At 36.5% G+C, this 16,857-nt stretch overlaps 1 protein-coding gene across 1 annotated transcript in view; it reads left to right on the top strand.

Annotated features, from left to right (window-relative positions):
- LOC149422901 (xaa-Pro aminopeptidase 1) overlaps nt 1-16,857 on the top strand; it is a 110,029-nt gene that overhangs the window by 86,992 nt on the left and 6,180 nt on the right. Inside the window, exons 2-4 of the mRNA XM_089632343.1 lie at nt 11,923-12,110; nt 14,513-14,719; nt 15,184-15,388. Of these exons, the coding sequence (XP_089488469.1) occupies nt 11,923-12,110; nt 14,513-14,719; nt 15,184-15,388 (600 nt within the window). The remainder of the gene's footprint in view (nt 1-11,922; nt 12,111-14,512; nt 14,720-15,183; nt 15,389-16,857) is intronic.

Genomic DNA, 16,857 nt, shown 5'->3' with positions numbered 1-16,857 from the left:
GGGAAAGAGGAAGATGGGAAATACACGGCTATTCAGATCTGATTACCGAACATTTCAAGCAACGTTTCAATTCTGAATGATGGACATGGACAATTACACCAGGACAATACTGAGAGTATCTACCATTCTAGAAGGTGTCTAAAATATATTATTAAAATTAATAAACTGTGAAATATTAATCAAATAAAATTTATTTGCCCCTTGACCACGAAGACACTGTAGGTACTAATAGGTCTGTAGTGTGTTTGTGCAAAAGTTTTCCATTATTATTATTATTACAGTGGTATGTTGTGGCATGTGGCAACCCTGCGTTTTTCACCGCGAGATTCGAACCAAAGCCGAATGCACTCGGATGAACTTACCGAACTCCTCAACTCCGTTAGCCGCTGCTAGCTGTTAGCGAGGCAAAGGCGAACACCGCTGCATGCTTTCTGTTCTCCGGGCAACTAAAGTCATTGAGAGTGACACGTCCATTCTTCTTCGTTGATGGGGAGGCTTCACTTCATTTACACATTTCACATTAAGATTTTCTTCAAGACGCCGCTCGGGAGTCTCCCACATGACACGTGTCAAAAGAGGATCTATTTTAACCCTTTGGGTATCTCACGTCCCCGTAAGGTATTAGAGGAACATAAGGACAGAAGGGTGTTTGGTTCTTTCCAGGATTCTAAGGGAGCTTTACGAAGGGAACCGGTAAGTAGAAAAAAATATTTTACCTCTACCTTAACCAACTATAAGTTTGCCGAAGGGCTCCAATGACAAAGGGCTTTAAGATTATGTTTATTTATAGATGAACATGTAGTGCCAGGGTAACATGATGGGCGAGTAGGTATGAAGGGCCAGGCCTAACCAAGGGCCCCAAACGAGTTTCCAAGTGGGCGGGGCTTGATATCGATGGGAGGGAGCAAGGGCGATAGAGTATGCAAGCTCATAAATCATTCCGCTGAGCGAGGGCTCCCGAGGGTGCAATAATTCCAACAGAAGTAACAGAAATATATAAAAGGGAAGAGCTCTTTTTTTACAGGACTGCTCCTTGGTCAATTTGCGGGAAAATGGTAGCTATTGGAATGCTCAGCAGAACCTTCGAAACTATTATATAAAAATCAATAGATGCACAATTTAATATCTATTATTTTGCGGTTAAATGTTTTCCTCAATATATACTAGCGAAAAATCACGGATCGTCTAAATTCTCGATAAATCAGTTCCAATTTAGAATATTCCGATAAAATTATTTTCTGTTAAAAATATTATATTATATGGTAGATAATATCGCTTGTATGATTTCTACAAACAAATACTTAAAATTTTGAAAATAACTTAAATTCAAAGCGAAATTTTTAAATTTCATTGAACCGGAGTTTTAGGCAGAGTCACAACCGAAATCAATATTTTTAAGGAACCTATTGGATACACGAGCATTTAAAAATAATAAAAACAAATATTTTTCCAGGATGTGGGGAGGTTAGAGCAATCCCACACGCTCCATATTATATATATGAGAGATGCAGAGATATAGAGATATATGACCTATTCATATATATTTTAGGTCGGTACCTACAAATATTTAAAAAAAAACATGATGTTATCATCTACTTTTGAAATTTAGAGCTCTTGTGCAAAGGAAAATATTCATTAACATGATGCAGATTGTCAAAAATGTATGTAACTTTGTCACTATCTAACAGATTTTTTGGTTTATCTAATATGGATAAGAATCATTATTTTACGCTCTTTGAAAGGGTATATCTATCTATATATGCAGCAACCTTATTTTCACAAATCTTCTGCAAAAAGTTTTAGTAAATCACAATCAAATTTTAAACTGGGCAGCTTAATGTCATACAATTTCATAATAATTTTATTACTCTGAATGTTCATTTCGTGGCATCACAAGACCTTGCGATAATTCATCCGCACGCCTAGCCAAGCCTTCTAACAAACAAGAAACTACAGTCGTCAATTGCCTATTCAAATACCTGAAGTCCTGATAATTTTCAGAATTAAATAGAGCCTCCTCGGCGCTTCTGCGCTCTGAATAGCCCTCACTGACAAAAATAGCATTTCACATTATCAATGCAATAATAATAATTCATCAAAACAAACGAAAAAAATAAATTATAAACAATTTTCACTGTATTTTATAAGTACATATCATAAGAGTATTAAGAATTATAAGAATATATTATATTTTATTAAATTTTATAACTATTTTCATACTGAATATCACCAATTTTCCAAGTATCTTCATTATTTTAACATTCCAAGGTGACGCCGTGATCCCCTTGTAATTCTATGCTCCGGGTAGAAAATTTCTGCTTAGTACACTCTCATACGGAGTGACCTCGCTCCGCCGCGGTACAACGGAGCGTAGCCGTTACCCATTGCGTTCCTTGTCGCCCTGGTAATTTTTGACGTCACCTTCGTCGTCTCGTTGTCGTTTTGTCCATCAGCGAAAATTTTCTAGACGAAGAAAATTTAAGGTGTTTAATTTTTCCCAAGAATGGCGTTATTTAATATAAATATTATTATGTTTTTATAATTAGAATAATAAAAAACTTATTGAAAACACTGACAAAAATTATAAATATATAGTTGTATTTTTACTACAAAACATATTTTCGAAATACGAGTATTACTTGCAATGGTTGTTTTAAAGATATCGCTTTCATGCTTCAAAGGCATTACCAAATTACCCTTCGGGATTGTTTCGATTGTAAAAGTTAACTAACTAACTAACCATTACGCCATTTCCCCCGCAGGGGTAGGCAGAAAGGACGGACCGCCAAACAACTCGTTCTTGGCACACACACACTCCTTGACTCGTTCACATTCATACTCTACCAGCCTCGACAAATGCCGATCGGGTAGGACCGATGTTTATTTCGTATATTAACTGCTGTAACGTCATCCGATTTCAGAGAAATGCATGTCGAGTCTATCTGGTAAGTTTCAGCTCACTCGGATGTCGGGAAGTGGGTTAATTTCCGCTTTCGAGATTTGCGTTCATTCATTCATTACCAAAAACAAAAGGCAAATTCAAATACATATATTTTAAAAAGGGAACAAACCATCAAAGCCCTAATTTAGCATGACTTTATAATGTAGTATAAAATATCACATAGTCCATAATCTTGTGGTACGTATACACTTGCGAACGCGAACCGAGCCACGAATTACGGGAAAGAAACGAAGCAACTGCAAGCGACGTTTCGCGCTATTTGGGGTTTCTACGTTCCTTTCCCATAAGTTGAGGTTCAGCTCGGAAGTTCGGCTCGCGTATGTATAAGTAGTATTATACGTTATACATACGCGAGCTGAACTGCCGGGCTGAACTTATGGGAAAGGAACTATTGCAGCTGCAGTTGCTTCGTTCCTTTTCCGTAATTCAAGGCTCGGCTGGCGTCTCGATTCGCAAATGTATACGTACCATAGCAAATCAAAGTCAAGTGCCCTAAGAGTAGATATTATATTGTTACTGTATAGGTAGTACCATAGACATATGAGTGGTAGTACCTATTATAAAAATCCAGCTCGCCGCCGCGCCGCCGTGGTCGCCTTACTACAAAGATTGAGTATTTTAAGAACTCCGGTGGCTTTGTTAGCAGACGGTAGGAATTATTCTGGGTTTCGATCATGTGCTTGCATCATTGATGTGTTGTAATTAGTCAATGGCTTGCATTCCTGTTCATCTAACTCTCAATCCCTGCATTAATGACAGCTTTATTCTTTCCAGTGCCATCTATGAGTAACTTCTTAAACTACTATCTAGGATTTCACAAGCCTGACATAAAATGTCATTGGTTAGTTGCTCATAATACGGTTGCTCATAATAGCCGTGAACTCGGTATTGTCATGATCATTGTAACTAATTAAAATTTAAATAATATTTGGATGATTTAAAAAACCCCCATTTTTTTGCAAAATCACCTCAAGGGCGCCGACTTCTATAATGATCTACTAACTATATATGGGATAATATACAGTACCATACTTACCTGATAGGTCACTTGAGATTAAAACTTAAAATTAACTAATTCTTTATTAGCTAAATTTAGATACAGGATTTAGGGCATAATTGGATAATTGGATATAATTGGACTTTCTCTCAGGAATGGTATATTTAATTTAAGGGTATGAAAGCTTAAAATAGTAAGTTTTTAGTTTAGACCTGGTTTCTGTTGGACTTGTTATGGATCTTAGTTCCCGAGGGAGTTTATTCCAAGCCTTCGGCCCAGATACTCTGAAAGCGCGATCACCAAACTCAGTATTTGGCTGGCGCTTAGGTTCCATCAGTCTGCCTACAGCTGATGATGTTGCTGATCTAAGGGTAGACTGCCTCAGACCAGTGTTTTCCGGGATGCATAGTTCAGAGATGTAGGGTGGGCCCATTTCAATGATGAATTTAAACACCATCCAGCAAAAATTGTACTGTATTATTTCAGGACACTTGAGCCAGTGAAGGTTACGAAGGTGTTCTGAAACGTTCGAATATTTAGAATCCCCGGTTATGAGCCGTGCTGCTGCATTAACATTGATTTAAGTTTGGCAATTTGATATTTTGGAAGGCTAGCATAAATGCGTTGCAGTAATCGAGACGTAAGACTACGTAAGAGTTGATAAGTAGTTTTTTTTGCTTCTGTAGGAAGGTTTCTCCAGACAGACTTGAGTTGTCTTAGGTGAAAAAAACCAGTGCCCATAATCCTATTTACTTGACTTTTAAACGAAAGATCCGAATCTAAATTGACACCGATAAGTTTGAATGTTGTTTTTGGGATTTATGAGCAGGCTGTCCCATTCCGGTATCCTGAAACCTAACCACTATACAGGGACATTTAGTGTTAGATAGATTCGTTTTATAATACATGTAGTCGTTTAACAAGTAGTCGTGTAGTCGTTTAGTTTCGACCTGAACCAAAGGCGCTGTAAACTAACTAATGAACGCAGGGGTAGGCGGAGAGGATGGAAAACCACATATCTATGAACTGGAAACATTCATAGTTAGTTTATGGTATTCAAGCTCTTGTGACTTTGTGAGTTATTTGTAATACTTACTTGATTTCATCATTCATATGCCACATGGATTTCTTTACAGCATAAGGTCCTTCATCCTCCATCTGCCAAGTATCTTCGATAATGTATTTACATTATTTAAGGCGATGCACTACGTCGTGTAATATTTTAAATTGAGCCGCAATCAATAACAACCCTTACGTAGATGGCGATAAGGTTTAAATTCCCGCTCAACACCATCTGCCTGTTTTGATTTATGCAAGAAAAAAACATGGCTAAAAAGTGCCTTTTATTTTATTTTGTGGATGTTCAGGTATTAATATTTAATTTTTTTTCGATCATTTTATAAATAACTTAATTTTCCACATTATACAATAAAATCATAACCGAAAATGGGTTCGTAAGTAGGAGATTTTGAACTTTAAAGCAGTTTTCATAGGCCTATACATTATTTTTTTCTGGGCTTATAAAAAGACTTATCTAAAAAATACTCGATTATTTCAAAGGCCAAGATGTATTCTACTCGAAGTATTTAATTAAAGCATCTGAAAGATTTCTAGGCGACTAAATTTTCAAACCAAAAACACATGATTTTGCATTACTACGTATGGCATCGCCTTAAGTGAAAAAAACCTTTTATTCAAGTACGAATTTCCTTCTTCTTCTGGCGCTAGTAAAATTAAATTGTTGATGTGAATGTTAGTTGTATGTTTCGTAATATATTAGTTATAGGACTTAGTCGTAAGTCACTAGATATAAGTCTTAGATGTAAGTCACTATTTTTAAGTCAATAGTTCTAGTATTCATTATTTAATAGATATATTTGTACAGCGCCCTTCAGGTGATATTTCGCGAAAACGTCGCTATATAAATTAGCAAAATAATATTATTATTCACAGCCTTCCTCCCTTCAGCCTCACAACATAACCCAACATGCGGATTTCTGGGCTCAGAGCGAATGGGACTCTTGTGCGGTAATCACGTAAGGTAATAAGGAAGGTATAACGATCAACAATTTATTTTTTCGGTGAGTAAAGCGCTTTGATATATCACAAAAATCTTTAATAATATTGGGTAATTTGTCAAAAATCACCTCTAAGGGCGCTGTATGTAGAGGGTGGGTGACGTGGCTCTTTTTTATACAAATTTCCAGTGTTATTCCGAGATTGATGAAATTTTGCACACTCGACCTTCAACAAAACTAGAGTCCACATGAGATCTCGGACATCCAATGGGGGTCCGTTTCCTAAATCCAGAATTTTGGTACTTTTGATGAAATTTTAATGACGTACAAAATACAAGGACAATTACTGCCTGATTTCGAAAAACTACGCAAAGAGCAGAATTTTTATACGATAATACTGGATGAAATTTTGCATGTTTGACGTTCATATTTGATTATATGAACGACAAACATATCTGATTTCGAAAAATGCGTAAAGTACTTTGTGGCATTTTTTTGTTAGGACTTGTTTTTATTAAAAATATTTCCATGTATTTTTGTATTTTCATTTTATTATCCTACTAACTGACGTTTACCCGGCGTTGCTTGACTTTTTCCTACTTTCAATAAATATAAAATACTTTCAATAAATATAAATATATCCATGTATCTTATCTTAATCTATCCTCTATAAACAAACCTTCAGGAAGAAATTCTCCAAATGATAGTGAAAACCCGATCAAACTCCGTTGCATAGTTTAGAAGAACTAAGCGCACAAACAGACTGACGCGGTTAGTGACTTAAGAGATATAATAAAATGAAATAAATAACTGTTCCTACGAAAAAAAATTTTTTAACTAGACATGATTTATTATCATGAAAATAATATTGCTTTGCGACCATTGATGTATAATATATGTCTATGTTTGCGACTGTATAATATAAAATGAAAATAACTGAATTATTTTAGAACAGTTGCGAGTGGGTAGGAAAGCATGCTAGAGCCTTCTCCCTCGCACGACGTTAGGTATCTGAACGAACCGAAATTTTTCACCCCTCGACCGACTCGGCTTTCTGTGCTCCGAGTATTTGTTGTTTACGTCTTCCATTGTTCTCGGTCGGTCAGTTTTGGGCTCTTCGAAACGGGAAAAAGCCGTCAGGACGCTTCGCCCGCCCTCTGTTAAAATTTCTCCTCGTGCGTTATGTTTGTCTGGTATAAAAAGGGGGCATTCTATTGTTCTCACGCACACGCACTTTTTTATTCAATTATTTTACGTACTTACGCAATGTAATGTACCCCTCTCTCTCTCTCCCTTCTCTTTGCGCCCTTTCAAAATATTTGGGAATATTCTTGTAAACATTCACCCATTTCAGCTCATGTTCTCCTGGTGTTAAAATCAGGTTTGTTACATGGATCCCACGCCTTTCTTTCCCCGTTGTTTATTTCTCTATTTTTTTCAACCGGAATGTTTGTAATTATAACGATTCTTATAAATCAAAATCATGTTTTTCAAGGAACGATTTTATTTTATAGTTCAGTATTTATTCTTTTTAACGAATTTTTAACGAATCTGTTGAAAAAACGTGATAAAATCCGACAAACAAAGTTGTTTGTAAATAAACAAAATGCAAACAAACCGCCACTCCCATAAAAAATACTAGGGTATGTATGTGAAGATTTGTTATTTCAGCCTATTCGACTACTATGAGATCCTGGTAATTTTGACCCAGTGAAAATGATATCAAGGACTCCTCGTTCTTTGTTGGTCGACCCAACTTCGTCCTGCGAAGGTTACGGCAATAATGCTCCTTGCATAGTGCCACACCATCTTATGTTCTCCTAATACTAAACAGGATATTTCATCCCTTTGGGAATGCCTTCAGGATAGGACGTTTAGCTTTCCAGGAAGAGGAAAGGTACGCACGCGTACACGCACACAAGTGCGTTTGGCTAACATTTTAGATTAAAATTCGTACCTAAACCTAAGACTTTTTATTTTATTATTTAATATTAATTATTTAATAAGGTTGGTTTATAACGATATAAATCATTTCAGAGTTTTTCGGGCTTAATATGCTTTAATTGACACATTTAAATTGCAAGCAAAGACAGACAAACAGACAAAATGAAAGGTACCAATACATCCAAACTTACAGGAAAACAGAGAGGAAGTCAGAATCCTATTGCTTTCCCTTTCACCTTGCTTCTGCTCCTGTTCACAGCATCCTTTGGTCCTGTAGCAGACGTTAAACATCCCCGTGGATTTCTGCGATCCGGGTATCTTTTCTACGTCATCTCGGAAATTTCTCACGCCCATTATACATACAACCCTTCCGTTGGAATTTTTATCGTTTTTATCTCGTCCTTTGGTTCCCACGTGATGCCAGTCAGCGCCGAGCGCAGGTAGCTCTGCCTTCGTATCCTCTCTCGTATGAATTCCTGCTACTTATTGACGTCACTTCAAACAAAAGCTCTCCTCGAAAAGCCCCCGAGGGCTGGAATGGTTTTATTTCTACCTTTTTTTAAAAGCTTTTCACATTCCTTTGATAGTAAACTCTTTACAACTCGCAGCTGAACGATACCATTTTTTCTTAAAATAGGCTTTTGTATACCTGAAACTTTGCGTACCTATGTTATTTTCAGGTAGGTATTTTATAAGCCGCTTTTTAAAAAAAAATGTTTCCGGGTGTTGTTTTTATTAGGAACAAACAAATTGTTAAAATACCAGTAAAAATATAAATGCTAAACAAAATTTAAAAACCTGCTTATTTTTTTTCTTGTAAAAATGCCCGACACTGGCAATATTTTCAAGATAAACATTCAATTTTTCGTTTGAAGCAGATGCTTGCTGACGTGACATTATGATATAAAATAAAGCAATAACTTTGTAACCTTTACTTTGATTTTTTATATCAATAGATATATAAAAATTAAAGTAAAGATTTCAAAGTGACCTAACTTATTTTACTTTCGTCATCTTCAGTTTTCCTACATTTGAAGTTGTCATTCGTGGTGGAACTATATTGACAATGCTTTCATTAACTATTTATTATTTTCAGAACAGAAAAGTTTCTTAGTCATAATACAATAATGGATTTCCGCCACAATTAAAAGATACAACATTTAAAAAAACTTATTGCTTTTTGAAATAAAAACGACGCTATATAAATTACGTATCCATTTTTATATTATAGAAGATACACACACACACTCTATTACACATTCAGTGGTAATTTTACTCCTTTAATAAAAATATCCAAACAGTTATTTGGAGCCTTTAAAACGAAAGACCAATACAATGAAGCTTTTTACAAAGCACCACTTGATTTAGACGAGTCCTTTGGCAGGGAGTAGCTAATAAAGCTTTGTATTTGGTAGCCTTCCGAAGTTAAACTGTTTAAAATATGATCTCTGAAACACACTTATGCTGGAGGGATAGGCAGAGAGAATATGGAGTATAACTCCACTGTGGGACACACATCCTTGCTTAATTGACTTATACCTCCTTTATACTACGGCTCTTCACATGGACCGTCTCAAGAGACGATCGCACAATATCTTACTGGGCGACCCTGACTTCTTCTTTCATATAAACTTACCAATAATATGTACATACAAATTATTATATAAGCGAATTGGCTGAAAATACCTAAAACCAACAACTGATGAGAAATATCTGTTTGGTCTGTTGAATAATTATTTTTCGCATTCCTAAGATGATCTTTGATAAAATCTTTATCACTCTATAAACGTGGAAGTAATGCAATTCATTTTAATCAATTTTCGGTCTTTTAATTTATTTTTCTGTATTTTAAAAGAATATTCTTTGTTTAACTCTGTTGTCGCGTGCATTCTTGTGGGAAGATAAGGAAGATTACCCCTATTGAAATAATTACCCCAGTTCATACTTAGAAAATTACCAATAGGACTAATAAATAGAGAAGCGATTGGTAAAAACAGCATCCGAAAGCATTAGGGAAATGTAATACATCTTCCTATTGCCGCTACAAATCTCCTGCTGCATTTACAAGCTGGACTCTACCTGAAGAACTCCTGGGATCAAGGTGTCTATGTGTGCCTAGGTGTCCTGTAGGATTTACAGTATTGGTGCGGGCTCCACTTGTTCCACAAATTAGTATCCTTATTTTTTAATTCGATATTTTATTACGTACTTATCTTATTAACATAAAATAAATTAACTAACTTTTTTAAGTGACCAGCCATGGAAGTATGTTTTTCTGTATCTCTTTGCAAATAATAAGCATAACAACAATAGATAGACACTAGGAATTCGTTATAAAGTTGTACAGCGCCATCGAGGTGATTTTTCACAAAAATGGCGCTATAAAAGTAATCCAATTATTTAAAATTATTCACTTCAAACTAGTCTAATGTTAACTCCTGTAATTCATAGATTTGTACCAAATCGAGAAACCAGGCAAAATATATTACTCTGCAACAATAATTCCGGGTCTAATTACCACATATATGCACCTATTCTCGCCTTCGTACACTTGTAAACAAATTCACCTCAAATATCTGTGCTTTCACAATAATCCGTCGTATATCGGAAGCTTTTTCTCGTGCGTGGCTTTAGCTCCACCCACAAGGGGCGGACTTCACCCTCCATTCACAGCTAGCCCGTATCGATCGGCAGCCTTCACGCGGCGAGTCACCTCCGCGCGCCTCTGCGGCCCTAGTACCTTCCCGCGCTGTTACCACCAGCCGAGGTTTAACCCTTTCTCAGAGAGGGGGACGGCTGCAGGGCACGCCGTCTCTCTCTACTAGCAGTACCTACTGCTAAAAGTATCAGGTACATAACCTAGATACCTACCTACTTTGGGGGAAGCGAGTAGGTACTTCCTTTACGAAAGCGCGAAAGCTTTATTATTTGTATTCGATTTTGATATTATTTTGTAAGTTTCTTGTATTTTGTATGCGGTACATTTAGGCATATTGTTCGTATAAATGTTATTTTTTTAAGTTAAAGAACCTTGTCTTGTATTGTACTGTTACATCGAACCAAAAAGCACTAAAAGTTGATTTATTTTATTTCATTATTCTTGTACCCAACTCATCAGATAACCGGATAAAACAGAACACGATAAAATAATACGTTAGGTTATTTTAGGTTGGGTTATGTTAGGTTAGGTTAGAAGAGTTTTGTTTCTTTTTTTCACAGTTTATCACTTTTATTCAATAACTTAAGCATACTATCATTCTCAATCAACCTAATTCCAGTGACTCCTTCTATGAAGCTCACAGGTCCCGCCTCATTCAACCTAACGTAACAATGTTATATGTGATTCCAGAGTCCCTGTACCCCCCTCTCTAATGCCCCCGTCTTAATTAAGCTAGCCTAATCTAACAATGTTCTCCGTGATTCCAGAGTCCCTGTGCCCCCTGCTGTGCAGCTCGAAGGCCTCTGTCTCAATCAACCTAACCCAACAACGTTTTCTCTGATTCCAGAGTCCCTGTGCCCCCGGCTATGCAACTGTCAGACCTCCGTCTCAATTAACCCAACCTAATCTAACAATGTTCTCCGTGATTCCAGAGTTCCTGTGCCCCCTGCTGTGTAGCTCGAAGGCCTCTGTCTCAATCAACCTAACCCAACAATGTTCTCTGTGATTCCAGACTCCCTGTGCCCCCTGCTGTGCAGCTCGCAGGCCTCCGTCTCAATCAACCTAACCCAACAACGTTTTCTCTGATTCCAAAGTCCCTGTGCCCCCGGCTATGCAACTCTCAGACCTCTGTCTCAATTAACCCGACCTAATCTAACAATGTTCTCCGTGATTCCAGACTCCCTGTACCCCCGGCTATGCAACTCTCAGACCTCTGTCTCAATCAACCTAACCCAACAACGTTTTCTCTGATTCCAGAGTCCCTGTGCCCCCGGCTATGCAACTCTCAGATCTCTGTCTCAATTAACCCGACCTAATCTAACAATGTTCTCCGTGATTCCAGAGTCCCTGTGCCCCCCGCTATGCAGCTCGCAGGCCCCCGTAGTGGGGGCACGACCCTCATGCCAGTCCCTGAGCGTGCCCCCGGAAGACATAAAGCTGAGGCTGATTCGCGCCGAGATGAGACGAAGAACTTCCGTGCTGGGTGCTGAACTAGATGCATATATTATTCCCACGTACGATGAGCATCAGGTATAGTTTTGAATTATTTACCAACCGTCTAGCTTATCAGATTATATACGCACCGGTTCAGCGTTGGTGCAGTTAAAACCCCGTAGTACGCGTTCAAAGATGGTTTGAAAGGGAGATATGTAAATACGAATGTTAGACGGAACGCGCTAATATTAAAATAACGTCAATTAAGCGAAAATGGTTAAAATATTTCATAAAATATGACTCGTTTGAAATAGAGCAAAAATCTTTCGATAAATGCTTTAGTTGCATTTAAAGATACACTGTGATTTTTTTCATGCCTTTAACCTATAAAATAACAGAACAAAACGTGTTTAAATAATTTTCGGAACTTATTTTCGATATTTTTCTATCGAAGGAATTTCATATAATTAACGTTTCGGCCTAACAAATGTTCAGATATTATCTTCAAAATAACATATATATTTTTTGGAACTTAAAAACTAAAAGATAAACTTGTTATAAATCCGTAGAAATTTGATGTGATTGGGGGCTTAAGACCCCGCACTCCGGATTTTATATTTAAAAAAAATTAAGAGCTTAAAAACTTAAAGATAAGATAAACTCTACGCATTTACTGAGTAGAAAAAAAAACTAATTATACGAAATTCCTTCGATAAAAAAAACGTAAAGTATAAGTATACACACATTTGGTTCTGCTATTTAACATGTTATAGATATCACAAAATTCACAGTGTTTCTTTAAATGCTACTTTAGACATTTGTCGAGAGATATTTGCCCTATTTTGCATAGGTCATTCATAAATATTTTCGATTAAGGCGAAGCACTACATAGCAAAATCAAACGTTTTTGGTTTGAAAATATAATCGCTTAGTTTAATTAAACACTGCAAGTAGAAAACATCTTGGCCTTTGATATAGTATAAAATGAGACTTAATTAATTGTATCTCACTATACATAAATCATGGTTTTCTCAAAAAATCAACCTAGGACTAAGCTTGTATCGAGGTTCACAATTTACATTTGTAAGTCAATGAATAAAGAAGAAAAAAGAAAAATGTGGTGATGTGTGGTGAGGTTTGTTTACTTTAAGAATAATTTCACATTTTCTTGAATGATACCAAATATGAGTACCTATGAGGTTGTAAACTTGAAGAATAATTTGAACTTTTTCTTGAATGATATCAAATATGAGTACCTATGAGGTTGTAAACTTGAAGAATAATTTGAACTTTTTCTTGAATGACACCAAATATGAGTACCTATGAGGTTGTAAACTTGAAGAATAATTTGAACTTTTTCTTGAATGATATCAAATATGAGTACCTATGAGGTTGTAAACTTGAAGAATAATTTGAACTTTTTCTTGAATGACACCAAATATGAGTACCTATGAGGTTGTAAACTTTAAGAATAATTTGACCTTTTTCTTGAATGATACCAAATAAGAGTACCTATGAGGTTGTAAACTTTAAGAATAATTTGAAATTTTTCTTGAATGATCCAAATATGTTATTTTTTTAATTTTATTCTTCGAGAAGGAACAATTAAAATATTTTTAAACCATTGAAATTATGTATATCTTTATATATAAATGGATTTATATTGAGGTAGAACCTGCAGACAAGCAGCCATGTGGCAGCTTCGCGGGACTACCTATCTATTGTCTAAATATGTGTATTATGCCAAATGTGTTTTGTTAGAAATAAATATATTTTTTTAAAGTTTAGCAAATATAGAGTAATCACAAACATAAAGTAATACTACATACAAACACAAAATATTTCAAAAGAAAGAAAAATATGTATTAGTGAGTTACCAGATGGGTAATTTGACGGTATATTGTAACAATATTTGAACCATCACTAATCACCCAAGAAGAAACAAAGTATATAATAAAGACAGCTAGGGTGACATTCAGTTTTTAGCAAATAGGTCTTATATAAAATCTATATTATTTAAGAGAGGACAAGGATGAAAAAATGACAATCGTCTGTAAATGCAAACATTTTAACTAACTTTTTAAATTTAACAAAGGAATTGTAGACTTAATATGATTTGGAAGAATATTAAACCTAAGTGGTGCTTGATATAAATAGTGTCTTTGACCAAAATAGTTTTAGTATGTACCGCCACAAAGTTCAATGCAGAGCCAATTCTATTGTACTGAGTGGCCGTGGTACCACCTGCAGGCGGACAAGGAACTGTCACGCTGCCACAGTGGTTACTTGATGAGTTACTTGTTTATTCAAGAGTGAAACTCCCAGTAACCGAGATCGCCGTCTGATGTACCTCACTGGGTTCAGTGGCAGTGACGGAGTGGCCGTGGTCACCATGAACAAGGCGGCCCTGTGGACTGATGGCCGCTACCACCTGCAGGCGGACAAGGAACTGTCACCCTGCCACAGTGGTTACTTGATGAGTTACTTGTTTATTCTAGAGTGAAACTCCCAGTAACCGAGATCGCCGTCTGATGTACCTCACTGGGTTCAGTGGCAGTGACGGAGTGGCCGTGGTCACCATGAACAAGGCGGCCCTGTGGACTGATGGCCGCTACCACCTGCAGGCGGACAAGGAACTGTCCTGCCACTGGCTGCTCATGAGACTTGAAAACATTACCACGCCCACGCTGCCACAATGGTTAAATGTAAGTTAACAATGAGAATATTTGTAAGGGACGAGTTGTTTCAAAATTCATTTTCAAGTTCTGTGAAAGTTCTATTCAAGTTCTGTTACTGGTTCCATGATATTTCATCAAAATGAAAATTCAAAAAAAAATTAAAAAGTGATATAGAGTCATTAAAAGTGATGAAACCAAAACTAGGTTTGATAGTTACCTATGTAACCTATTTAACCTAGTTTTTGTTCCATCACTTTTCATGACTTTATATCACTTTTTGGAGGTGTGTTGAATTGTCGTTTTGATTAAATTACTGGTCACCCTATTTTTTTACTTCAGATTTAGTTAGACCTCCAACGCTCCCGAATCCGGTACCCGCGCACTGCTACTTGCGTGATGATAGTAGAACACTACACATTTCGACGAGATATTAGTACCCAACTATGAGTAATACTGATTTGTATATTTATTTTTGTTTTATAATGTTCCAGAGCCAGCTGGCGAGGGGGGTTCGTGTGGGCGCAGACCCTCGCCTGATCCCCCACCACATGTGGGAGCAATGGGAGAATGTGCTGAGCCTCATGGGCATCTACCTAGTGCAGGTCCCCAACAACCTGGTGGACATTCTGTGGGAGAAAGACGACAGGCCGCCCGCCTCTAAGGTGCCCATCTATGTACATCGGAAGGAGTTTGCCGGTAAGAACAAATCTTTAATTCCTAATTAAAGAAAAGGGGGAGGGATTAAAAATATATTAGAAAGTTTTTGGGGCCTCATTATTTACATCACATTGATAAAAGAGATGGTTCAATTAATATTTTAGCATTTTCCAGTAATGTAATCCATGAATACTAATTACTATTCTCTTTTTTCCTACGCACTACTTAGGGTTGAACCACCTAAACCCCCTTTTTATTTACCATTGTCTCATACATATCTTTCTGTTATTCTGACTCTTGACATGGCCCGACTCCAGTATTTAGTTCACTTGATCGTGGTTTGTCTTCTTCGGGCGTCCCCGATTTCTTTCACCATCCACATCCGCATCATATATTCTTCTTACACTCCTTTCTTCATTCATTCGCTCTACCTGCCCAAGCCATCTAAGCCTCACTTACTTAATCTTACTCATTACATTTGAACCTTGCATTCTTTGCGAATCTCCACATTTCTCACACAATCATACATGGTTTTATCAGACATACGCCTCAGGGATCTCATTTCTACAGCATTCAGTTTACTTTCATCCTTCCGCTGCCAGTTCGATGCCTCACCGCCATCAGAGATGTGCTTTATTTCAAATAAATCCATTTCAAATGGAAATGCAAAATGCAAAATAGGTATTTTCCATTTTGCATTTTAAATGCTTTTCTAAAAACCATTTTGCATTTTGCATTTTAAATGCCTTTCTCAATGCATTTTCCATTTTAAATGCTTTTTTGCAACATTCTTCCTACTATCTCCACTCATCTTTTTTTCATAAGCCCCAAATATAAGTATACGTATCTTTTATCAGGAGATTTTTCAATGTGGATGAGTGTTTCAGGCTAATAATTATTGCTTATAAAATAATTGCTACAAAAAAAACTGATTCAAATACTGAACATGACGCTGTAATATTAAATGTTAGATAGCAGTTTCTATGTTTTTACGTTGGCAACATTAGTCCCGCGCAAATTTTTTGTGGTTTCATAATCATTTTTGATTCATGATTTACCATCATGTAATATGTTTGTTCTTCATTGATGTCCATTATTAAATGACAAAATTGTTTAAAAATTCTATAATTATTTTGATTGTTTGACCTGAGAAACCATTTTGCATTTTCAATGCATTTTGAAAATAGGTATTTTGCATTTTGCATTTGAAATGCTTTTCTAAAAACCATTTTGCATTTTGCATTTTGAAATGGAAAAGTTTTGACCCATTTCCATTTTGCATTTCAAATGGTTTTGGGTACCCATTTTGCACATCTCTGACCGCCATACATCAGGGTAGGTACCGGCACTCCGTTGTGGACTGCTAGCTTCGCTTCTTTGAACAATATTTTGTTTCCTGCATTTACCCAAAAATTTACTCGAAATTTTATAAAAATGGATTATTACAAATGTCTTGTCTGTATATTGCCCAATATGTAATAAGGGGAATCTCAGTCCATGTCATTTTC

Source organism: Hesperophylax consimilis, chromosome 6, assembly GCF_061612785.1.
Source record: "Hesperophylax consimilis isolate HC1 chromosome 6, BYU_Hcon_1.0, whole genome shotgun sequence".
Taxonomy (NCBI): domain Eukaryota; kingdom Metazoa; phylum Arthropoda; class Insecta; order Trichoptera; family Limnephilidae; genus Hesperophylax; species Hesperophylax consimilis.
The sequence above is the reverse complement of the archived record's forward strand: the minus strand, read 5'-3'. Positions and strand labels throughout refer to the sequence as shown.